The sequence below is a fragment of the Oncorhynchus mykiss genome, chromosome 13 (assembly GCF_013265735.2).
Source record: "Oncorhynchus mykiss isolate Arlee chromosome 13, USDA_OmykA_1.1, whole genome shotgun sequence".
Classification (NCBI taxonomy): Eukaryota; Metazoa; Chordata; class Actinopteri; order Salmoniformes; family Salmonidae; genus Oncorhynchus; species Oncorhynchus mykiss.
Window position 1 is genome coordinate 24,694,068 of NC_048577.1, and position 25,676 is coordinate 24,719,743.

Consider the following 25,676-nt stretch of genomic DNA (forward strand, 5'->3'; position numbering starts at 1 on the left):
CGAGGGGAAAACCCTTTGCGGATGAGAGCCACATCCAACTCTTCCTGGATGGAGAGGAGCTACTCACTGAAGAGCCGGAAGACATCTCCACGGGGATGCATGTCCCTTCTAATATTGAGTATGCAGCATCAGTGAAAAGAACAATGCTGTTCATTCAGACATCTTCTGGGAATTGATGAGGGGATAAATGATCAACAAATATTGTATGAATGGCAAACCTTTTGCTGTAGTGCGAGATAGGGGAGACCAGAGATTCCTGTGATGTCTGCAAGTGATATTTCTGTGACTTTTAAAGTCAATAAAATGTATTTGTGACTTTACAAGTTTGCCACTTAATGTTATTTGTATTATTATTAATAATAGAATACATGGGACATAAGGTTATTTGAGGAACTTTTTTGTTTAAAAAGGTTCCTGGAAGCAGCTTTAGGGGTTCTACCGGTGTGGCAATCTGAGGAACCCCTAAAAGGTGCCTCCAGGAACCTTTTTTATTTTAGTGGGCTTACTTCTATGTGTAATCAGGTGCGCGTCCTTAACATTGACAGGAGCACTCCAAACAAAAGACAATAAAATTGACAAAAGTCATATATGGAATGAAATAAACCAAAACTTGTTTCTTACAAGTGTAGTATAGGTTGAGGTCTGCAAACAATGTGTCCACTCTGATAGAGAACGGTAAACGTTAAAAAAAATCATATATTGAATACATTAACAGAAATTACAGTAACTAAAGAAACATTATAGATCAGAAATGATGGGAATTAATGGTAAATGTAGGCTACTACTGGTGATATGTAATGGGGAATTGATTAGACACTAACATCAAAGGGCAAACAACTCACACAATGAAGTTATGAAACAATGAACGCGCACAAAATGGATTGGAGAGAGTGCATTCTAGACAGAGATGTGCTTTGTGCATCTCAGCCACACTCCCTTTCTTCTTGGACCGTGGCATCCCTGTGGCCTCCTCAATGGATTAGTCCACTGAGACGGGCGCGAATCATGCAGGTGTCTCATGTAGCATGGGGGAAACAACAAAAAAAACATATTGGTCGACCAACAGCCTATCGACCAAACAATCGACTAAATGGTGTCAGCCCTAGCGTAGGATCATAGCCACATATTCAGAGCTGTAATTTGCTGGAAAGTTGTAGGTTAATTTGACACCACCTGATGATACCTTAACTGCTGCTAACTCACTCAAGGCCAAGCTATGAAAGGTATCATAGCTCAGGGATGGGAAACTCCACCCCTCATGGGCCTAGTTCTCATTTGCCCGGTACCTCATTGAATGAGAATAATAAGAGTAATTTTGTAATAGTTTATTACATGATTGTTTTATTTATGATGTAAGCTGTTGATACGATCCTAATAAATACAAATACACAAATTGTTCACATAGAACACAACCCAAGTATGCACTAAGGGGCACATGACACTAGGGTCTCTTATTGGACAAGTTCAGATGTTCTCTTCCCGTTTCACTTCGTTTTGAACAGTTCTCTTTCGTTTCGTGCCAAATGAACACAACCCAAGTGTTTCCTTCTCCTACATCGAATGGTCTCCTCTGGCTGAATAGATATTACGCTGTGTTTTCGTCCAAGTTTTAGTGCTGTACATTTATCTCATGGATTTCGGAATATCGCTTAAACTTCCAATCCGGTTGCCTGGCTACCCAAACTCCTTGCTCCGGCCAAACGTTATGCCACGGAAACTGAATAATTCAGTTGGAGTCATCAGGCAACCAATCCGGACCTTTGCTGATCACAACCAGCGGACAAGGACCTTGGCTCCGTCTTCGATGCAGTAGAACTGCAGCGGTTTCAGGTCGTTGTCGATCTCAATCTCTTTGCCCTCCATCTGAGGAAAGACAAATGCCGTTTTAGGGAGTCCCTTTCACTGCTATGAAAGTGATACTGTACCATTTGTCTATTAAACAGATTCACACATGAGTGGTGAGTATGGTTAACACCAACATAGAAATAAAACTCGACTAGAACCCTTTACCTTTGAGGTAGTATAGAGCAGTTGCTGTTGTGAGTAAACCTCTTTACCTTTGAGCTAGTGTTGGAGAGTTTTAACTCAGCACCCGGTATCTTTAGCAGTCTGTAGAGCAGCCCCTTCACTTTCTGAACGATCATGGAATCTAAAACATATCAAAAGAGTGTTTTATTAAAACACAATAGGTTACCGTCACTTCAATTGCTCTTACACAGAAGGTCACACACAGATGGTACCATTTCATTAAGATCTTACATGCATGATCGCCCATTGGCACAAAGAGATTGAAGAGTATAAAAGCAGTTGATAAGTGCAACTATTTATCCAAACAGCACTTCATAATTTGGCGTGCCATTTTCACGTGGGTCTACAGTCAACAGCAGACAACTTTATGCAGTGTGCATGCTGCCCAAAACATTGCCTAACAAGTGCAAACAATCCAAAGTCTGCGGTTGTTGGACGTAGAGCCCAAAACACACTGTTAAAAAATGTCCAACACGTTTCCTATTGCCTAGTAAAGTATCGCTTACTATAATTCGACACAGGTATCGAGGATGTTAACTAGATTTTCTTTCATTTTCAGTCCCTCAATGAAAAAAAAACAAACTTTGGCACAGGTATATCCTTTTCCCACTATCGTGCTGAACGGAACCAAACTGTGCTGGCTCTGACATTTTCTTTTCAGGTTTCAGTAACTATGCTGGCGACGAGTAACCAGGCCAGCTCAGTACAGCTTGGTTCAGTATTGTGAAGTCTTTTAAAAAAATGTTTTATTGGAGATCGGGGTCTCCGACCTTACATATTGTTATTTCAAAGCAGTCAGAAATGGCAGAGGGAGAAACAATAAGAGGGACAAAAATTGTCCAGTTGGTATATGTGGTCTGGAGTCGGAGTCCGGCACATCTCAAATAATTTGCTTAGCTATCGCACATAATATAATAATCATAATAATAATATTAAATGCCATCTACCTAGCTGATGAAGTCAGGTGGGAGTCTTTACCTGGGAGTTTCTTCATCACAGATTTTCAGTCCGTCTCATCCGGACATACAAATGTTATGCCTGGTAAGAGGGGGGGGGGGGAAGAGTATGAAATTCTATATTATTCTTACGAACTAATGCAATTTTGATACTCTGACTCGTCTCCTGACTAAATATTTATAAATGTGTTTATTGGGTCACAGCACATTACAGGTTATTATTACAGGTTATTACCAAATCAATTCATTCCATAACCGCTTCATAATCCTGGTCTTGGGGGACACATTTTAGTGTTTGCCCTAGACAGCCGATGACACTTATTAAATGTTTGATAATACGTTCATTAGTGGAAACAGGTGTGTAGTGCTAGGGCAAAAATCCCAGGACCAGGATTAAGAAACACTGCTTTACGCAAATGTGTGCAGCCCCGGAATTTGTAACTTCGACGAAACTATATAGGATTGCTAATTGCATAGCTAATTGCGTTCTTGCCTTTGCATACTGTAGAAAGTAGGCTTAAGAGAAGTGAGGAGGACTCACTTAAAGAGCTGATTTTTCAGTGCAAGTGGCTCCTGCTTCTTCCGTTCGCCGTCTTCTGGAGCTCCGTATTCTGAAAAACAAAAGATATCGAGCCTCTGTGAATTCACTGAACTCATGATACAGGGCGGGAATTAGAATGGCCATTATCTCTTCGTAAGAGTGACGGCATGGTGACACGGGTTGCGTTGTTATCACTTCTTTCTCGCGATATGGGTAGCAGTATGGCAGATAACAAGACATGAAATTTTTTTTTTTCTTCAGAAATGCCTATAGTGGAGTAGATATAGGATGGGCTGTACCACTTCTCCGTCTGAAATAGGGTGTTGCAGCAGAGGGCCGGGAAACCTCAGGAGGAATGTACCACTCGTGACTCACTCTGTATGAGACTGATAGCGGGGGTGCTGTGCGGTGAATTCAGCACTGGGGCGGTTCTGCTGGGGGTCTCGGTGTCCCCAGGATGCCAGCCACTCTAGCCCGAACATCTTGCAGTAGTCCAGCTCCACCCCCCTCCTGTCCTCAGGCAGGACCTACAGGTAACAGGGAAAGAGAATGGAGGATTTCAGAAAGCGCATCCGCAAACACTGATGTTTTCACAGGGGGAGATATGAGAAGGAAACATGTATAGCTTTAAAAGGTACATTTCACAATGTCTAGATGAAACCACGTCCCATGACATGTGTAGATCCAGCTACTATACAACTCAAATATCAAATGAAGATACAGTAAGCACTGTCTAATTTCCGGGTTTTCTTAGGTGCATATCTTTTCCATTCATTTGGGATGGAGGCATATAGCTGGATCTATCACAGCGATCACTTCATGCTTGTGCGCATTGGCTGACCATTAATGCACCAGTATAAATTGCATGTCGGCCATGTGTGGATCAACTGTAAGCTGTGTCCGTCTTTCAAACCCAGGTGTATTAAAATGGAGCTTAATCAACACACCCAGGGTTGGCGGTATGTTAAATGGAGGACGGGGCATGTATTGCAGTGTCAGTGTGTTTGTGTGTAAGCACAAGGGAGTGTATGTGTAGGGTTTAGAGAGGGGAGATAAAGGCTTGAGTTATATGCAAAAACTTTATTCATCCCCCTATCTATCTTTACAGAACAAGTATTAACTTTTTGCAGACTAACGTTTGTGACATTCACGAAATTAGTTTCGTAATTCATCATTCATATATCTAGATAAATTTCATTAAAATAAAATCTCTCTTAGAAGAGAGACCTTACTCACAGATCGGGATGAAACGGTTACCGGTTTCACGATAAACCACGGTAAACTTCCCGACGGTTAGTATGACCATTGGAAATGTTAATTATCATTAAAACCGTGTTTGACTACAGAGGTTTGAAAAACTCACGGTAAATACTGTCCCGCATCAACCAAAGTTAGTAAGTCTGACACAGGCGCAGCATGCAACGTGCATTTAGTTTTATGTGAAATCATGGCGGAAGGCAGTGACAGAGCTCGGAAGTGTGGTCGTATTTTGTTTTTTTACAAGAGTGCTTAATCTCTTGAGTCATCTTCGTGACCACCGCCCCTTTAGAGCGAATGCAAGGTAAATGAACGTTTAGCTCAATGCATGATGTGGGGACTTCGGAATGGGGGAGAATGTCATGGTTTGTCTGTCTAACTTGCTAATAGCATGTAAATAATGTAAACTGAAGATTTCAGTGTTACCTACTCTTGGAAAAACACTACGCGTTGTTCTGCTGCTGTATGCGTCGTGTGTCTGCACACTATTCGTCCAATGCACCGTGTTATGTAGTTTAGTCACCCAAACAACCTTTTGTTCATTTAAAATCCGGCAGTCGTCGACTTGGTTGTAAAAGTGTTCCAACAGGAAAAATACTATAGACTCATATACACATATATATATATATATATATATATATACAGTGCCTTGCGAAAGTATTCGGCCCCTTTGAACTTTTCGACCTTTTGCCACATTTCAGGCTTCAAACATAAAGATATAAAACTGTATTTTTTTGTGAAGAATCAACAACAAGTGGGACACAATCATGAAGTGGAACGACATTTATTGGATATTTCAAACTTTTTTAACAAATCAAAAACTGAAAAATTGGGCGTGCAAAATTATTCAGCCCCTTTACTTTCAGTGCAGCAAACTCTCTCCAGAAGTTCAGTGAGGATCTCTGAATGATCCAATGTTGACCTAAATGACTAATGATGATAAATACAATCCACCTATGTGTAATCAAGTCTCCGTATAAATGCACCTGCACTGTGATAGTCTCAGAGGTCCGTTAAAAGCGCAGAGAGCATCATGAAGAACAAGGAACACACCAGGCAGGTCCGAGATACTGTTGTGAAGAAGTTTAAAGCCGGATTTGGATACAAAAAGATTTCCCAAGCTTTATTTTGCACGCCCAATTTTTCAGTTTTTGATTTGTTAAAAAAGTTAGAAATATCGTTCCACTTCATGATTGTGTCCCACTTGTTGTTGATTCTTCACAAAAAAATAGTTTTATATCTTTATGTTTGAAGCCTGAAATGTGGCAAAAGGTTGCAAAGTTCAAGGAGGCCGAATACTTTCGCAAGGCACTGTATATATATATATATGTCAATTGTTGGGCTCGTTGAAATTACTATCACAGTCTTCTTAAGCCTCATTTGTATTTATGTCAATTGTGCATGGGGTCATTGCTTATACTCAAATGCAACACAGAAGACAGACTGTGTGTGTGTGTGAGTGTGAGAGAGAGGGTGAATAATAATAATGTAGTAATAATAACACTACATTTGCTATTCCCTTGTTTACAGAGTGGGCGTGCAGCAGGCTAAAACCCAGTGATGCTACTGGTCCCTCATCTACAGTTGTGACACAGACACTGAAGCAAGCATTTAAAAAGGCATGCTGCTTATGCATCCACATCAAAAAAATGCCCAAGACCTCACTGCAGCCCTTTCATATTACATTGCAAAGGACATGATGCCATTTCAAATTGTTGAGAGGCCTGGCTTTCTGAGGCTGATGAAGGTTGCCGTGCCTCACTACAAAGTGCCATCACGAATATGATTTTCCAAGACTGAAATCCCAAACCTGTACAACCAGGTTAAAGCTGATGTTGGAAAAAGTTTGGCTCAAGGCACATGGTTTGCTGCAACTACTGACCTCTGGACCAGTGAAAGCAGGGGGTGGTCAACCCTACGTCAGCTTCACTATCCATTACCTCACCCCAGACTGGCAACTGGAATCAAACTGCCTGGAAACACAGTTCTTCCCAGAAGATCACTCGGCTCACAACAGAGTTTTTTGAGAATATGCTGGAAGAGTGTGGGGGGGGGGGGGGTCAACAAGACCTGCTCTGCATAACCACAGACAACGCAACAAACATGATCAAGGCTTTTGAAGAGTTCCCAGATCTGTGGCTTGGGTGCTTTGACCATCATTTGAACCTGGCCATCTCAAAGGCTCTGACAATTCAGAGAGTTGACACAGCAGTCAAGGAGTGCCGTCATCTCATCCAAGGCTTCTCACGGAGCCGGAAGAGAAGGAGAGAACTGAGAGAAAAGCAAGCTGCCCTCAACATGCCACAGAAGGCTCTGATCCATGATGTGGTGACCCAAAGGGGATCTACACACAAGATGCTTGAGCGTTTCCTCAGCCAACAGCAGCCAGTCTGTGCGACACTGGCTGGTGAAAGAGGAACATGGCATCTGATGTCCAAGGATACTGGCATGTGTCATGGAGCAACTGCTCAGAGACACTGTCAGCCATCAAGCCTGTCCTGGACCACATCACCCACGATGTTCTGGTGGAAAAGGATACGGAGCCATCCCTGACAAAGGAGATGAAAAGGGTAATGAGAGAAGACCGTAACCCCTTTTTTTTTCAATTTTCACCTAAAATGACATACCCAAGTCTAACTGCCTGTAGCTAAGGCCCTGAAGCAAGGAGATGCATATTCTTGGTACCATTTGAAAGGAATCACTTTGAAGTTTATGGAAATGTGAAAAGAATGGAGAACACCACAATTGATCTGGTAAAAGATAATACAAAGAAGGAAAAAAAACAACATTATTTTGTGTATTTTTTGTACCATTTTTGAAATGCAAGAGAAAGGCCATAATGCATTATTCCAGCCCAGGTGCAATTTAGATGTTGGCCACTAGATGGCAGTGGTGTATATGCAACATTTTAGACTGATCCAATGAACCACTGTATTTCTGTTTAAAATGTTATATCAAGACTGCCCAAATGTGCCTAATTTGTTTATTAATAACTTCATGTTCAAAATTAGACACTGCCAATATCAAATATGTCTATGTCCTGGGAAATGTTCTTGTTACTTACAACCTCATGCTAATTGCATTAGCCTACGTTAGCTCAACCGTCCCGTGGAAGGGACACCGATCCCGAAGAAGATACACAGAGAAGGCAAAGAGAGAGTCATGCACATGGTATGTTTTGTTGACCCACGCTTCAAAATTTGCTTTCTAGATGAGCCTGAGGCTGCAAAAGTTGACACTGACAGCTGTGTCCAGGAGGCCTTGAAGCTGGCAGCTGCACAAGTCAGGGAAGAACCACAAAGCACCAGCAGCACCTCCACCCCCTCAGTGGCATCAGAGGGGAAAGGTCTGGCTGGGTTTCTGAGAAAGATCACCTATCTGTTGCCTTGATGAGGTAAAGGAGGGGGTCAGATTCCGACCATCCAAAAAGACAAAGTAGAGATCAAGGTCTACCCGTCTCTGCCACCCATTCCAGCAGAAGAGGATCCACTGGTGTGGTGGAGGGGCCATGCATCAGAGCTGTCTCACCTAACCAGGGCTGCCAGGAAGCTTTTGTGCATCCCAGCAACCAGCGTGTCATCAGAGAGTGTTCAGTGCCAGTGGGCACATTGTCTCCCCTCGCAGATCACTACTTTAACCGGACAAAGTAAATATGCTGACATTTTTACATTTCATTCTCAAGTGAGCAAAGATGCATACATACAGGATGTTAGGCCAGCAGCACCTTATTTCTGTATGCAGGAGAGAACAGACATACAATCAGTGCTGTTCACTTGATTGGTTTACATATTTTGTATTGTTATTTTAATGTCAACACCTGCACATTGGATTTGTTTACATATGGTTGTATTGCTCTTACATGCACATTGGATGTGTTTACATATGGTTGTATTGTTCTTACATGCACATTGGATGTGTTTACATATGGTTGTATTGCGCTTACATGCACATTGGATGTGTTTACATATGGTTGTATTGCTCTTACATGCACATTGGATGTGTTTACATATGGTTGTATTGTTCTTACATGCACATTGGATGTGTTTACATATGGTTGTATTGCTCTTACATGCACATTGGATGTGTTTACATATGGTTGTATTGCTCTTACATGCACATTGCTTTACTTGTGTTGCTTTTATATGCACATTTGATTAGCTTACTTGAGGTTGTGTTCATTTAAACCTGCACGAGGGAAAGTTTTACTTCTCATGGCCACATGGTGCCATCTTTAATGTTAATGTTATTATTTTAATGCTGATGTACACAAAGTGCTGCTAATTTTATTTGTTGTTTGTTGGTTTTTAATATAAAACTTGGTGAACTGATTTCAGTGTGTGTGTATCAGTACTTTTTGAACATTTCCAGCACATTTGAACAATACCGTGATAATAAATAATACTGATAACCGTGATAATTTGTCCAAATCGTGATATGAAATGTTCATACCGTTTCATCTCCACTCACAGACAATACTCACCTCTGAAATGTTGTTGCTATTGACTGAGAATTTTCAGGGCAGGAAACATAGCTGTTTTGCAACCTTCAGAAGACATTAAAAAAAATACTAGTATACTCAATGACGATCTTTCGCTCTTACAGTTTTACACATTGTGAAATACCGGTCATCAAAACACATGCATGCTCTGACATCTTGATCAAATATCTCTACTGATATGTTAATTCAACTTGACTTCCAATAACAAACACACAAAAATATAACGTTTAAAAAGAAAAGTGTGGATGTAAACTTTACCAGGCAGTGCATCATCGAACCTCAAGGTCGACAAACCAGTCTTAGACATATTCTCCAGTCTGAAATTCATGAAAATCATGGATGTAAAAAGGTTACACTTTATTGTAAATTCCATGATAAATGTTACATAAGTTATTATAAATGTTAGAAATGCTTATTCATTGAAATGCTAATGTTAAGCAAATAATGAAATACTAATTTATTAGGATAGTATGTACCCCCCCCAAAAATGTTTTGTTGATTATTGCTCATGAAAGTAAAGTACTCCCAAGAACTGTCAATGCACAAGTCGAAGCTAACGACAGGGCTGTGTCATTTGTCATAAGACCTAGACAAGTGTCTGTGTTGGTAGGGTTATGCTCGCTCTTACCTCGGCAGTTTGGCAATACTCAGTACGGTTCCATTAACCAAAGGGTTTGTTGAAAGATCCAAAACTGACAAGGACTGTAAAGACATTGTTTGGCCTGCGCGAAAGAGGCGGAAATACAAGTCAGTTCTATATGTTGTTTTAGAAAAAAAAAAAAAAAACAATTGGAAGGGAGACCCAAAACGGCTAAAACCTTACCTCTGCAGTTCAGTGATGTCATTCTCAGAGACGTAGAGCTCTTCCAGCAGTGGCCACATGGGGGCACACTCAAGCCGCTAACAGACCAACACCAAAGGGAGAGGTGATAAATGTAACGAGACAGCATATAGAGAAGTTTTTCTCATTTCATTAGGCCTTCACAGGTTTGCACCAGCTCGTTAATTAACATATCGTGCACTGCTACTTAATGATCTATTACCGTATTAACTGGTATAAAAACACCTTTCAAAATAAAATCAGCCTGCAAAATTGTATTTTCTTCAGATGGGATTGATCTGAATGAATCTTTCATCAATCCTCACATCCTATCACCTTGCCTCCTTCTCAACCATATAGGTGGATAAGGTCAAAGGTTCTTTCCCTCCAGCCTTCTTCTCCAATGGGTTTTGAGGATGTAAGCATAGAGGATACAAGGAATTGAGGAAAGATGCATTGAGAAAGAGACCCATAATGCCTAAGGGAAGGGTACAGGGTGGTGGCTGTCACCTGAGGCCACGTGAGGGCACAGTTGGTGAGGGAGAGGACCCTGAGGCAGGTGAAGGCCCGAGGTCGCACCGTAGGGTTGGAGGGCACATGCAGTCTGTTGTGGCTGAGGGGACAGAGGACGAGAGAGAGACACGTCAGTGAGGGGATCAGAGTTTGAGAAAAGTCTGGCACAAAAACACACACACACCATTATTCAGTGTGATCTACCTGAGCTGAAGCTCTTTGAGTTCCTCCATCTGCTCCGTGATGGCCATCACGTCATCCCAGCAGCACAGGAGGTTCCCACACAGGTCCAACATCAGCATGTCTGACAGTGACCATTAAGGATGCAGTAGTAGCGCACCATCAGGTAAATGTCCAATCAATGCTTCCCCCAAGCTAATTCAATTGGGTAGGTGGACCGTACATTTACTAACAGGACATGGGGCTGTGTCCCAAATAACACACACATTCACTAAAGTGCACTACTTTTGATCAGAGCCCTAGTCAAAAGTAGCGCACTATATAGGGAAAAGGGGTGCCATTTTGGGACACAAACATGGTGTAATGTAGCTACATATCACAGTAAGTCCAGGTCAGAGAAGTGCACTCAAGTATTATTAACATGAACATTTTGTGGCCTCCTGAGTGGCGCAGCGGTCTAAGGCGCTGCCTCGCAGTTGCTAGCAGTGCCACTAGAGATCCTGGCTCTGTCACAGCAGGCCGCGACCGGGAGACCCATGGGGCGGCGCACAATTGGCCTAGCGTTGTCCGGGTTAGGGGAGCGTTTGGCCGGCAGAGATGTCCTTGTCCCATTGCGCTCTAGCGATTCCAGTGGCGGGCCAGGCGCTTGCACGCTGACGGGGTCGCCAGGTGTATGGTGTTTCCTCCGACACGTCTGTGTGGCTAGCTTCTGGGTTAAACAGGCATTGGGTTAAGAAGCAGCGCAGCTTGGCTGGGTTGTGTTTCAGAGGACGCACGGCTCTCGACCTTCGCCTCTCCCGAGTCCGTACGAAAGTTACAGCGATGAGACAATTGGATACCACAAAATTTGGGAGAAAAATGGGTTTAAAAATAAATAATTAAAATGAACAAAAATTATAGTTGTATTTTTTTTTTACAATGGGCACTTATTAACTAATTAAAAGCTACGAAATGAAAGGATACGGGGAGTGGTGTTTTGGATTTCGTTTGCAGGACCCGGGCTGGAAACCTTGCGCAACCTCAGTACAACATCAGTGAGGTTTTCCACCCCGTGGAGAAGCACAGATGACAATAACGCTTTTCACTGAATAAGTACAGATGACTGCGCATCAGAAGTGCAAATCTGTTGGAGAGTGGTGCAGTTCAACAGTCCCAATTAAAGTGCATTAGCCTACTCTTTATAACATTCTTAACTTAATATTTATTTATTTAACCAGGGAATAGCCTTTAGGTTAGAAACCTCTTTTTGGGACCTGATACTGGCATCCTCTGGTATAGGTGGCATGCTTTAACAATATTCCTTAAGTATTACAAACAGTACATACAAAGTTGACTGTACAAACAAGCCCACTTTTTGACAGATTCCCTAAATCAGATTAAGCCTAAAAAAAATGCCCTCTCACTCTCAAGCTCCAAAGCCTTGTTGTCCCCTTACTTCTGTTTCTCCGAGATGGCCTCGAAGCCCACCATCTCCACCGTCCTCGTGGAGATCTGGATCTCCATCTCGTAATGCCGCCTGATGGCCGTCAGGTAGTCCACCCCGAAGCTGGCCTTCTTGGGCCGGACCAAAGAGCCTCCCTTCGGGGGCCTTAGGTGGGGTGGAGGGGGAGAGAACCTTGGTCTGAGCAGCAAAAACACATAACGGCCACGTTCCAAACCAAAAGTCTGTTTCCTGTTTCTTTTTTCGAGGGTGGAGACTTCATTTTTGCCAGAATTTCAATTTCTAACACGAATGAGCACAGAAATTAATCACGCAGCTGACCAAATTACAGAAGATTTTACTTATGGGTTAACAGTAATTATGATGACACCTATGTCATGCTACCATCATGGAGATACTAGATATGGTTTATTTTACCTGCACGTGAAGTAGTGGACACCTTCATGGCTTCCATTGTGCTTGCCTCGATCAGGGTTGTCCCACTCCACACCAAGCCACAACCCTAAGCACAGAGGACTTGGTAAGTACAGGCATTGAATAAGTACTTGGTTATAGTGCATGACCAAGAATAATTGTGCATTTCTCTCAAACGGTGCTGCCACACACATTGTGGATAACGCGTATGTTATTTTGCCTATTATATCGATATCCCAAGCCGTCTGTAGCTAGTTAGCTTACCCGCAGTTGGTGGTACAGTGCCAACCAAACCGCACCGTGCCACGCTCCCCGTCACAAGCCACACGTCTGCCCACTGCGTCTGATGGAAGGCACTCGTCCATGGTGGTGGGTTGTGTCTGGCCAGGGACTCTCATTGAACTCACTGAATCTATAACGTTGGGTATAAGTATACCTATATATGTGCAATGAAAAAGAATGAGCAGGTAAAGCCTTCTGTACTTACTTGTTCTACTTTGACAGTGCTATTTAAGAAAGCATTAGGTAATAACGTTAGCTAGCTAAAATACTTGCGGTCATGTCAACTCCCAAGAAACTGCAATGTTGTTTGGCTTTATTTGATTGGCTACTATAGTGAGATTAGCTACAACAAACATCTTCACTGCCAATGAAACACGAGGACCACGTGTCCACAGAATGTATATGTTATTTCTAAATATGTGTTTGAAAGTTACCTTAATCAGAAAGTTGTTGTCATATTTCGCAGTAGCATAAATAATCACAGCTCACAAACCCCGACTGGAAGTAACTGAATATGATGATGCACACGTTTGCCGTACAAGTTTGATAGATTATTAATGATTAAGTTATCGGCAATAAAACGTTATTTTAGTGTCATTATTTAAATATCCATCATCGTTATAATCAGGTAACAATCAATGCATCTATATATAGATCACTGGATGACAGCCCACCCATATGTAACAGCTAGGAACATTTACAATTGCGTTGTGCATGGTAGGACATAATTAGGTGAAGGACAGGTCTTCATGGAGTAAAACGTGAGTAAATATATACATTTCTTTTGGCATCAACACATAGTTCTAATGAGATGTTTTCATTATAACTTCACGTACAAATTATTTGATGAATTATTTCCATGATAAAAGCACGTTTTTATAAGATTGTCTCATCATTCAAAGCAGCTGGAATCGACCATCGAGAACATTGACGTGAACTGACCATGAAAAATACACTTTCTGGAGAGAGGTAACGCTAACGTTAATAATTATGTTCAATTTGTACATTGTTGGAAATACAAGGTAGTTTGGGAAACGCACACTGTATTACACTGAACATTCTTTTTACGCAACATGTAAAGTGTTGGTCCAATGTTTCATGAGCTGAAATAAAAGATCCCAGAAATGTTCCATATGCACAAAAGTATTTCTCATATTGTGCACAAATTTGTTTACATCCCTGTTTTTGAGCATTTCTCTTTTGCCAAAATAATCCATCCACCTGACAAGTGTGGCATATCAAGAACATAATTAAACAGCATGATCATTACACAGAAATATGTGGCAGCGTCTACAGACAATCCTCGACTACAAAAGGGAAACCAGCCACGTCGCGGACACAGACGTCTTGCTTCCCGACAAGCTAAACACTTTCGCCTGCTTTGAGGATGCCACCGACGCCCAAGGACTGTGGGCTCTCCTTCTCCGTGGCCAACGGAGGCTGCAAGCCCAGATGCTGATCCTCAACACAGGGGACCCACAAGGGTGCGTGCCCAGCCCCCTCCTTTACGCCCTGTTCACCCATGACTACATGGCCATGCACACCTCCAACTCAATCATCAAGTTAGCAGACAACCCAACAGTAGTGGGCCTGATTACCAACAATGACGAGACAGCCTACAGGGAGGAAGTGAGGGCCTTGTGAGAGGTGCCAGGAAAATAACCTCTCACGCAATGTCAACAAAACAAAGGAGATGATCATGGACTTCAGGTAACAGCAGAGGGAGCATGCCCTTATCAACGGAAAGTTGGAAAGCGTCAAGTTCCTCGACGTACACATCACTGATGATCTGAAATGGTCCACCCACAAAGACAGTGTGGTGAAGAAGGCGCAACAGCTCCTCATCAACCTCAGGAGGTTGAGGAAATTTTGCTTGGCCCCTAAAACGTTTACAGATGCACAATTGAGAGCATCCTGTCGGGCTATATCACCGCCTGGTACGGCAACTGCACCGACCGCAACTACAGGTCTCTCCAGAGGGTGCTGTGTGTGGTCTGCCCAATGCATCACTGGGGGCAAACTACCTGCCCTCCAGGACACCTACAGCACCCAATGTCACAGGAAGGCCAGAAAGATCATCAAGGACAACAACCACCCGAGCCACTGCCCGTTCACCCCACTATCATCCAGAAGGCGAGGTCAGTACAGGTGCATCAAAGCTGGAACCGAGAGACTGAAAACATCCATCTCAAGGCCATCAGACTGTTAAATAGCCTTACTAGCCATCTTCCACCCGGTTACGCAACCCTGCTCCTTAGAGGCTGCTGCCCTATATACATAGACTTGGAATCACTGGCCACTTTAATAATGTTTACATACTGCTTTAATCATCTCATGAGCCACTGACATTGCTCAATCTAATATTTTATATATTTCTTAATTCCATTCTTTTTTAGATTTGTGTATATTGACGTGAATTGTTATACTACTGCACTGTTGGAGCTAGGAACACAAGCATTTCGCTACACCCGCAATAACATCTGCTAAATATGTGTATGTGACCAATAATATGATTTGACACAGGTGCACCTTGTGCTGGGAACAATAAAAGGCCACTCTAAAATGTGCAGATTTGCTACAATACAATGCCACAGATGTCTCAGGTTGAGGGAGCTTGAAATTGGCATGCTGACTGTAGGAATATCCAGAGCTGTTGCCAGAGAATTTAATGTTAATTTCTCTACCATAAGCCACCTTCAATGTTGTTTTACAGAATTTGGCAGCAGATCCAACCGGCCTCCCAACCGCAGACCACGTGTACGGCATCGTGCGTGAGAGCAGTTTGCTCTGTCAACGTTGTGAACAGTGTGCCAAAAGGTGGCGGTGGGGTTATTGTCAGGCATAAACTACAGACAACGAACACAATTGAATTTTATCGATGGCAATTTGAATGCACAGCGACACCATGACGAGAGGCCAATTGTCGTGACATTCATCCGCCGCCAACACCATGTTTCAGCATGATAATGCACGGCACCATGTCGTAAGGCTCCGTACACACTTCCTGGAAGCTGAAAATGTCTCTGTTCTTCCATGGCCTGCATACTCACCAGACATGTCACCCATTTAACATGTTTGGGATGGACCACGTGTCCACAGAATGTATATGTTATTTCTAAATATGTGTTTGAAAGTTACCTTAATCAGAAAGTTGTTGTCATATTTCGCAGTAGCATAAATAATCACAGCTCACAAACCCCGACTGGAAGTAACTGAATATGATGATGCACACGTTTGCCGTACAAGTTTGATAGATTATTAATGATTAAGTTATCGGCAATAAAACGTTATTTTAGTGTCATTATTTAAATATCCATCATCGTTATAATCAGGTAACAATCAATGCATCTATATATAGATCACTGGATGACAGCCCACCCATATGTAACAGCTAGGAACATTTACAATTGCGTTGTGCATGGTAGGACATAATTAGGTGAAGGACAGGTCTTCATGGAGTAAAACGTGAGTAAATATATACATTTCTTTTGGCATCAACACATAGTTCTAATGAGATGTTTTCATTATAACTTCACGTACAAATTATTTGATGAATTATTTCCATGATAAAAGCACGTTTTTATAAGATTGTCTCATCATTCAAAGCAGCTGGAATCGACCATCGAGAACATTGACGTGAACTGACCATGAAAAATACACTTTCTGGAGAGAGGTTAGTTGCCATTCCACGAGTATCCGCATGTATCTAACGTTAATAATTATGTTCAATTTGTACATTGTTGGAAATACAAGGTAGTTTGGGAAACGCACACTGTATTACACTGAACATTCTTTTTACGCAACATGTAAAGTGTTGGTCCAATGTTTCATGAGCTGAAATAAAAGATCCCAGAAATGTTCCATATGCACAAAAGTATTTCTCATATTGTGCACAAATTTGTTTACATCCCTGTTTTTGAGCATTTCTCTTTTGCCAAAATAATCCATCCACCTGACAAGTGTGGCATATCAAGAACATAATTAAACAGCATGATCATTACACAGAAATATGTGGCAGCGTCTACAGACAATCCTCGACTACAAAAGGGAAACCAGCCACGTCGCGGACACAGACGTCTTGCTTCCCGACAAGCTAAACACTTTCGCCTGCTTTGAGGATGCCACCGACGCCCAAGGACTGTGGGCTCTCCTTCTCCGTGGCCAACGGAGGCTGCAAGCCCAGATGCTGATCCTCAACACAGGGGACCCACAAGGGTGCGTGCCCAGCCCCCTCCTTTACGCCCTGTTCACCCATGACTACATGGCCATGCACACCTCCAACTCAATCATCAAGTTAGCAGACAACCCAACAGTAGTGGGCCTGATTACCAACAATGACGAGACAGCCTACAGGGAGGAAGTGAGGGCCTTGTGAGAGGTGCCAGGAAAATAACCTCTCACGCAATGTCAACAAAACAAAGGAGATGATCATGGACTTCAGGTAACAGCAGAGGGAGCATGCCCTTATCAACGGAAAGTTGGAAAGCGTCAAGTTCCTCGACGTACACATCACTGATGATCTGAAATGGTCCACCCACAAAGACAGTGTGGTGAAGAAGGCGCAACAGCTCCTCATCAACCTCAGGAGGTTGAGGAAATTTTGCTTGGCCCCTAAAACGTTTACAGATGCACAATTGAGAGCATCCTGTCGGGCTATATCACCGCCTGGTACGGCAACTGCACCGACCGCAACTACAGGTCTCTCCAGAGGGTGCTGTGTGTGGTCTGCCCAATGCATCACTGGGGGCAAACTACCTGCCCTCCAGGACACCTACAGCACCCAATGTCACAGGAAGGCCAGAAAGATCATCAAGGACAACAACCACCCGAGCCACTGCCTGTTCACCCCACTATCATCCAGAAGGCGAGGTCAGTACAGGTGCATCAAAGCTGGAACCGAGAGACTGAAAACATCCATCTCAAGGCCATCAGACTGTTAAATAGCCTTACTAGCCATCTTCCACCCGGTTACGCAACCCTGCTCCTTAGAGGCTGCTGCCCTATATACATAGACTTGGAATCACTGGCCACTTTAATAATGTTTACATACTGCTTTAATCATCTCATGAGCCACTGACATTGCTCAATCTAATATTTTATATATTTCTTAATTCCATTCTTTTTTAGATTTGTGTATATTGACGTGAATTGTTATACTACTGCACTGTTGGAGCTAGGAACACAAGCATTTCGCTACACCCGCAATAACATCTGCTAAATATGTGTATGTGACCAATAATATGATTTGACACAGGTGCACCTTGTGCTGGGAACAATGAAAGGCCACTCTAAAATGTGCAGATTTGCTACAATACAATGCCACAGATGTCTCAGGTTGAGGGAGCTTGCAATTGGCATGCTGACTGTAGGAATATCCAGAGCTGTTGCCAGAGAATTTAATGTTAATTTCTCTACCATAAGCCACCTTCAATGTTGTTTTACAGAATTTGGCAGCAGATCCAACCGGCCTCACAACCGCAGACCACGTGTACGGCATCGTGCGGGAGAGCAGTTTGCTCTGTCAACGTTGTGAACAGTGTGCCAAAAGGTGGCGGTGGGGTTATTGTCAGGCATAAACTACAGACAACGAACACAATTGAATTTTATCGATGGCAATTTGAATGCACAGCGACACCATGACGAGAGGCCAATTGTCGTGACATTCATCCGCCGCCAACACCATGTTTCAGCATGATAATGCACGGCACCATGTCGTAAGGCTCCGTACACACTTCCTGGAAGCTGAAAATGTCTCTGTTCTTCCATGGCCTGCATACTCACCAGACATGTCACCCATTTAACATGTTTGGGATGCTCTGGATCTACGTGTACGACAGCGTGCTCCAGGTCTCGCCATATTTAGCAACTTTGCACAGCTGTTTTAAGAGGAGTGGGACAACATTCCACAGGCCTAATGAACTCTATTCGAAGGAGATGTGTTGTGTTACGAGGCCCTATCTGTGACCAACAGATGCATATCTGTGTTCAGTCGTGAAATCTGTAGAGTAAGGCCTAATTTATGTATTTCAATTGACTGATATCATTTATATGAACTGTAACTCAATGAAAACATTGTTTCATGTTGCGTTTATATTTTTGTTCAGTAAATTGCTTCTGTTTGTTCGCAAACAATTAGGTTGGCAGCTCATTGACACTGGATAGCCTACCTTAGTGTGTTACCTCTGGAAGTTCAGGAAATGCTTATGAAGACATCACAAGGGCAGCAAGCTGTCTTTGTAGCAATAAATATTACATGTGTAAATATTACACGTACTATGGCCTCCCGGGTGGAGCAGTGGTTAAGGGCTGTGCCACCAGAGACTCTGGGTTCGCACCTAGGCTCTATCGCAATCAGCCGCGATCGGGGGTCCGTGGAGCGACGCACAATTGGCCTAGCGTTGTCCGGGTTAGGGAGGGTTTGGCCGGTAGGGATATCCTTGTCTCATCGCGCACCAGCGACTCCTGTGGCGGGCCGGGCGCAGTGCACGCTAACCAAGGTTGCCAGGTGCACAGTGTTTCCTCCGACACATTGGTGCGGCTGGCTTCCGGGTTGGATGCGCGCTGTGTTAAGAAGCAGTGCGGCTTGGTTGGGTTGTGTATCGGAGGACGTAAGACTTTCGACCTTCGTCTCTCCCGAGCCCGTACGGGAGTTGTAGCGATGAGACAAGATAGTAGCTACTAACAATTGGATACCACAAAATTGGGGAGAAAAAGGGGGTAAAAAAAAATTATACATTAAAATATTACACGTACTTTGGCATTCATGCACCTCTAGCTACCCAACAACTGTGGTAGTGAACAAACTGCTGCTGTATCTATTAAGTCTAACAATGTTCTTTTGTTTTTCCTTAGTGAGGAGGTTCCATCTGTGGACAAACAGTCCTTGGGCTATGTAGTGGGATCAGTATCAGGCAGCTTGTTTCCAAAGGAGTCTACATCCAGCTCCGGATCGTTATCTGCATTGTTCCAAGCTGCGCCAGTAGTTGACACTCTGTTCTTTGTTCCTGCTCCTAAGGTAAGCCCATAAGTCCAAGGCAAGGATGCACAGCTTGGGTCTTTTAACACTGCAGCCCAGCTGACTTTTTGTTTTCCAGGAAACCAAGGCCATATTCAGTAGAGAAAATGTTCTGAAATAATGTGAAACGGAGTTCCTACTTACCCACTAAGAAACACACATTTTAGCTTTCCTTTCCAAAATAATGGGGAGGTATTACCTGGAAAAACCAACAGAACTAGAGAGCTTGAGGGCCTGAGTCGTGTACCCTTGCTAGAATCTTCTGTATTTGCCAACTGAGTGAAATTACGTTTATTTATTTTTATATTCCATTCATAGCCTGAACCGAGGAGCGTGGAGTTGAAGGAAGGCGCGGCCACAAAAGTCCCGAACAACCAGAAACAAACAAAGAAAGCCGCAAAGGACAAATCAGCTGCAGACTTATGTCTAGAAAACAGGTGAGTGATTTAAAAATGAAACAATATGTGATATGCAAAAGAATATGCTGCAAGAGATTGATAGATAAAAGTTCTCCCTCTCGCTTTCAGAGAAAGTGCATTACAAAATGCTGACGAAGACGAACAGGTCCCAAAGATGCCCAAGAAGACTAAAAGGAAAGCTGTTGAGATGGGAGAAGGGGGTGCGACAGAGGAGGAGGAGAGGCAGACAAAAAAAACAGAGGACTGGAGCCCAAATTGCAGAGGAGAGGGTAAAGCAGAAACGAACAGTGTTTGTCGGCAACCTCTCTTCCAGCTGCACAAAGAAGGTAACAGCAGCCCCAGTCCTAGTTGAGTTCTAAGCAGTGAACATAATCTCATTTAGGTATGTTGAAAGCAGACCTGGGTTCAAATAGCATTTGAAAGCAAATAAATGGTGATCGAAGTGAAAATACAAAATATGCCGTATGTTGTTTCTGTGTTTGGTTTTTCAGACACTACAGCTTGTCTTCAAGGATCAGGGAGCCATTGAAAGCATTCGATTTCGATCAGTGGTAAGTACTCCATTCACTGTATTAGATTCATCTCATACCCATCATCAGACAATGTGAGTGCTTATTTGTGAGTTAGATGATGTAAGTTAAGACTTTCAGGTCAACCTTCACAAGGCCACAGGGCCAGACGGATTACCAGGATGTGTACTCCGAACATGCGCTGACCAACTGGCTTCACTGACGTTTTCAACCTCTCCCTGTCGAAGTCTGTAACATGTTTCAAGCAGTCCACCATAGTCCCTGTGCCCAAGAACATTAAGGTAATCTGCCGAAATGACTACCGACCCGTAGCACTCACATCCGGAGCCATGGAATGCTTTGAAAGGCTGGTCATAGCTCACATCAACACCATTATCCCAGAAACCCTAGACCCACTCCAATTTGCATACCACACCAACAGATTCACAGATGATGCAATCTCTATTGCACGCCACACTGCCCTCTCACACCTGGACAAAATTAACATTGTGAGAATGCTGTTCATGGACTACATCTCAGCTTTCAACACCATAGTGCCCACAAAGCTCATCACTAAGCTAAGGACCCTGGGACTGAACACCTCCCTCTGCAACTGGATCCTGGACTTCCTGACGGGCCGCCCCCAGGTGGTAAGGGTAGGTAACAACACATCCGCAACACTGATCCTCAACACGGGGGCCCCTCAGGGGTGCGTGCTTATGCCCCTCCCGTACTCCCTGTTCACTCATGACTGCACGTCCAGGCACGACTCCCAACGCCATTAAGTTAGCTGATGACAACAGCCTGATCACCAACAAGAATGAGACAGCCTATAGGTAAGAGGTCAGAGACCTGACCATGTGGTGCAAGCACATCCTCTCCCTCAATGTGATCAAGACAAAGGAGCTGATTGTGGACTACAGAAAAAGGGGGACCGAGCACACCCCCATTCTCATCAACGGGGCTGTAGTTGAGCAGGTTGAGAGCGTCAAGTTCCTTGGTGTCCACATCACCAATAAACATGGTCCAAGCACACCAAGACAGTCGTGAAGAGGGCACGACAAAACCTATTCCCCCTCAGGAGACTGAAAAGATTTGGCATGGGTTCTCAGATCCTCAAAAGGTTTTACAGCTGCACCATCGAGAGCATCCTGATGCTAAGTCTAGGTCCAAGAGGCGCCAAAATAGCTTCTACCCCCAAGCCATAAGACTCCTGAACAGCTAATAAAATGGCTACCCAGACTATTTACATTGCCCCCCCTCTGGAACGGTGCTGCTACTCTGTTATCTGTGCATAGTCACTTTAATAACTCTACCTACATATACATATTACCACGACACCTGTATGGTCTACACCAGATGTATTCGGTGCATATGTCAAATAAAATTTGATTTGATTTCCACTAGGGTAGAACTTCCTGAATGCTTCATAGTAATGGATGAAAGTTGAATAATACAACGCTTTCTGAAGACTCAACCCTGATCGATGAAGCTAAAACAGGTCATTTTCCTGGCAGGTAAGAGAAGATCCATCTGTGTCACGCAAAGTAGCAGCTATTCAGTAAGTTTCCCTGTCTTTTTACCATGAGAAATGCTAACACTGAATGGGAGTATCCGTGGTAACATGACGCATGCATTTGAGAACTTTTTGTTGTTGCTTTCCTTCTCTAGACGCAAGGTTCACCCCAAGAAGCAGAGCATCAATGCCTACGTGGTTTTCGAAGCTGAGGAAGGAGCCGAGAAGGCATTGGAAAGGTACAGCAACTGGCAAGCATTCAACTTGAATTGTATCATGGCTGTTTTACGTTATCATAATCTCGTAAACCCAGAACTAAAGTCTTCCTAATTTTGCGTCAGATGCTCTATTACATTTCCAGATGTGAGCACCTGCGAAATCGTGATTTGTCCAAATGATCAGTGTCCAAATGATCAGTGTCAAAATCTGCGTACCAGAGCAAAGTTCCTCATTAGTCGTCAAATCCCAGTCAATTGACAGATGCTACGTTACCATGTGTTACTTGCGTCTGTCCGAGAGATTAACATATCAAGTGTCATCTTTAGGCCCTTGTGGGTTAATATGTATTACTTGAATTCTTACAGGAACGGCATGGAGATTGAGAAAAACTTTCACATCCGGGTCGACAGGGTCTCCAAAAGTTCATTGGTAAGTGTCCCATGACACTTGAAATTTTAAAAAGCACAGCACCTGCCTAGCATTAAGATCGGTATACTTGGTGGCAATAGAATGCACTCGCTGACAGTTTGATCCAGTTAAGGTGATAAATTGACATTTGCTTAATCCTTTGATTTTTGTATAAACTTGTTTGAGCAAGGATGCTGCTACATTGAATAAAATCGTTTCGTCTTTCAGCACGATCACAAGAGGTCAATATTCATTGGCAATCTACCATTCGGTGAGTAACTAGAAGAGGGTTTACTTTCCTGTGAACGTCTCAGTCAAAAGGAAAACAATAAAATGCACGTTATTTGGCTCATACTGTATTAACTTGCAGATATAAACGAATTGCCAGTGCGACAGCACTTTGAGGAGTGTGGCAAGGTGGAGGGGGTGCGGCTGGTGCGGGACAAGAACTCTGGAATGGGCAAGGGCTTCGGCTACATCTTATTCCAGGTGAGAAAAAGAATGCACATTTCATACGCACCCAACCTGCTCAGAGAGGTGTGTGTGAAGCAGTTATGTATGCATTTCAGCAGTCTTCCCACTACTGAGCTGGCCAAGTCCCATACGGCAGTAGCACACAGTTTATTTTCTAACTACACCCCCTCCATCCGTACCTGCATCACCTCTAACGGCTAACGCTTTTGTTGTAGAGCATCGATGCTGTCCAGCTGGCCTTGAAACTAGACGGCTTAAAACTCCTCGGGAGGTCGGTCCGGGTGAAGAGGTCAGTGAAGAAGGAGAAAGAGAAGAAGAATGTGGTTTCCCAGAGGGAAAGAGAGATTAAGGGTGCAGGGAAGGAGCCTACCAAAGGGGGATTTAAGGAGAGACCGGGCCAGGGCGGTCCCCAAAACAAGTCTTCCGGGAGGCCGCAGGGGAAGGGGCCTCAAATCAAATCGATGGGGAAGCCATTCAAGAAAAGTCTAGGTGAGGCAACGAAAGCCCCCACAGGCCCCTCTTCCTTCAAAAGGTGAGATGGCCGACCCAAACAGAAAAAAAGCAAAGGCGAAAGCACTGAAGAAGAAACTCAAACCGAGGAAAAGGAATCAGGTCGTACACATTTGATGGTCTGTGCTTTGTGCCTTTGGATGTAAATTAATTTGATATTGTTAAAGCAGATAAAATGTGTTGTACAATTTACATGTCAGTGGAGCTATATCATGAGATGGTGTGTAAGCGTTCCTGACGTAACATCCATGCCTACCCACATTTCCAGTTGAAACGGTTGTTTTTTTTAGGTTGGGGCTATCGCACCCAATGTATGTAAATATTAACATGTACAGTTGAAGTCGGAAGTTTACATCAACTTAGTTTGGAGTCATTAACTAGTTTTTCAACCACTCCACTAATTTCTTGTTAACAAACTATAGTTTTGGCAAGTCGGTTAGAACATCACTTTTACACAAGTAATTTTTCCAGCAATTGTTTAGAGATTATTTCACTGTATCACAATTCCAGTGGGCCTGAAGTTTACATACACTAAGTTGACTGTACCTTTAAACAGCTTGGAAAATTCCAGAAGATTGTGTGGCTTTAGAAGCTTCTGATCATCATTTGAGTCAATTGGAGGTGTACCTGTGGATGTATTTCAAGGCCTACCTTCAAACTCGGTGCCTCTTTGCTTGACATCATGGGAAAATCAAAAGAAAATCAGCCAAGACCTCAAAAAAAATTGTAGACCTCCACGAGTCTGGTTCATCCTTGGGAGTAATTTCCAAACACTTGAAGGTACCACGTTCATCTGTACAAACAATAGTACGCAAGTATAAACACCATGGGACCACACAGCCGTCATACCACTCAGGAAGGAGACGCGTTCGGTCTCCTAGAGATGAACGTACTTTGGTGCGAAAAGTGCAAATCAATCCCAGAACAACAAAAGACCTTGAAGATGCTGGAGGAAGCAAGTACAGTAAAAGTCCTTTATCGACATAACCTGAAAGGCCCCTCAGCAAGGAAGAAGGCACTTCTCCAAAACCGCCATAAAAAAAGCCAGACTATGGTTTGCAACTGCACATGGGGACAAAGATTGTACTTTTTGGAGAAATGTCCTCTGGTCTAATACAACTGTTTGGCCATAATGACCATCGTTATGTTTGGAGGAAAAAGTGGGAGGCTTGCAAGCCTAAGAACCTCATCCCAACCGTGAAGCACAGGGGTGGCAGCATCATGTTGTGGGGGTGCTTTGCTGCAGGAGGGACTGGTGCACTTCACAAAATAGATAGCATCATGAGGAGGAAAAATATGTGGATATATTGAAGCAACATCAAGACATCAGTTAAATCTTGGTCGCAAATGGGTCTTCCATATGGACAATGACCCTAAGCATACTTCCAAAGTTGTGGCAAAATGGCTTAAGGACAACAAAGTCAAGGTATTGGAGTGGCCATCACAAAGCCCTGACCTCAATCCTATAGAAGATTTGTGGGCAGAACTGAAAAGGCATGTGCGAGCAAGGAGGCCTACAAATCTGACTCAGTTACACCAGCTCTGTCAGGAGGAATGGGCCAAAATTCACCCAACTTATTTTGGGAAGCCTGTTGAAAAGCTACCTCTAACATTTGACCCAAGTTTAAATTGTTTAAGGCAATGCTACCAAATTCTAATTGAGTGTATGTAAACTT

At 43.3% G+C, this 25,676-nt stretch overlaps 1 protein-coding gene and 1 pseudogene across 1 annotated transcript; one reads left to right on the forward strand and one right to left on the reverse strand.

Annotated features, from left to right (window-relative positions):
• Positions 1 to 562: 562 nt before the first annotated feature.
• Positions 563 to 16,597, reverse strand: LOC110485115 (annotated as a pseudogene).
• On the forward strand, positions 13,080 to 24,470 carry LOC110486034 (RNA-binding protein 34-like). The gene is given in 12 exon segments (XM_036940684.1): positions 13,080 to 13,899; positions 19,783 to 19,945; positions 20,264 to 20,382; positions 20,473 to 20,593; positions 20,595 to 20,690; positions 20,856 to 20,915; positions 22,391 to 22,434; positions 22,545 to 22,628; positions 22,974 to 23,037; positions 23,245 to 23,287; positions 23,387 to 23,505; positions 23,706 to 24,470. Coding segments are annotated over 12 exon segments (1,260 nt in total). The 5' UTR covers positions 13,080 to 13,873; the 3' UTR covers positions 24,027 to 24,470.
• The last annotated feature ends 1,206 nt before the right edge of the window (positions 24,471 to 25,676 follow it).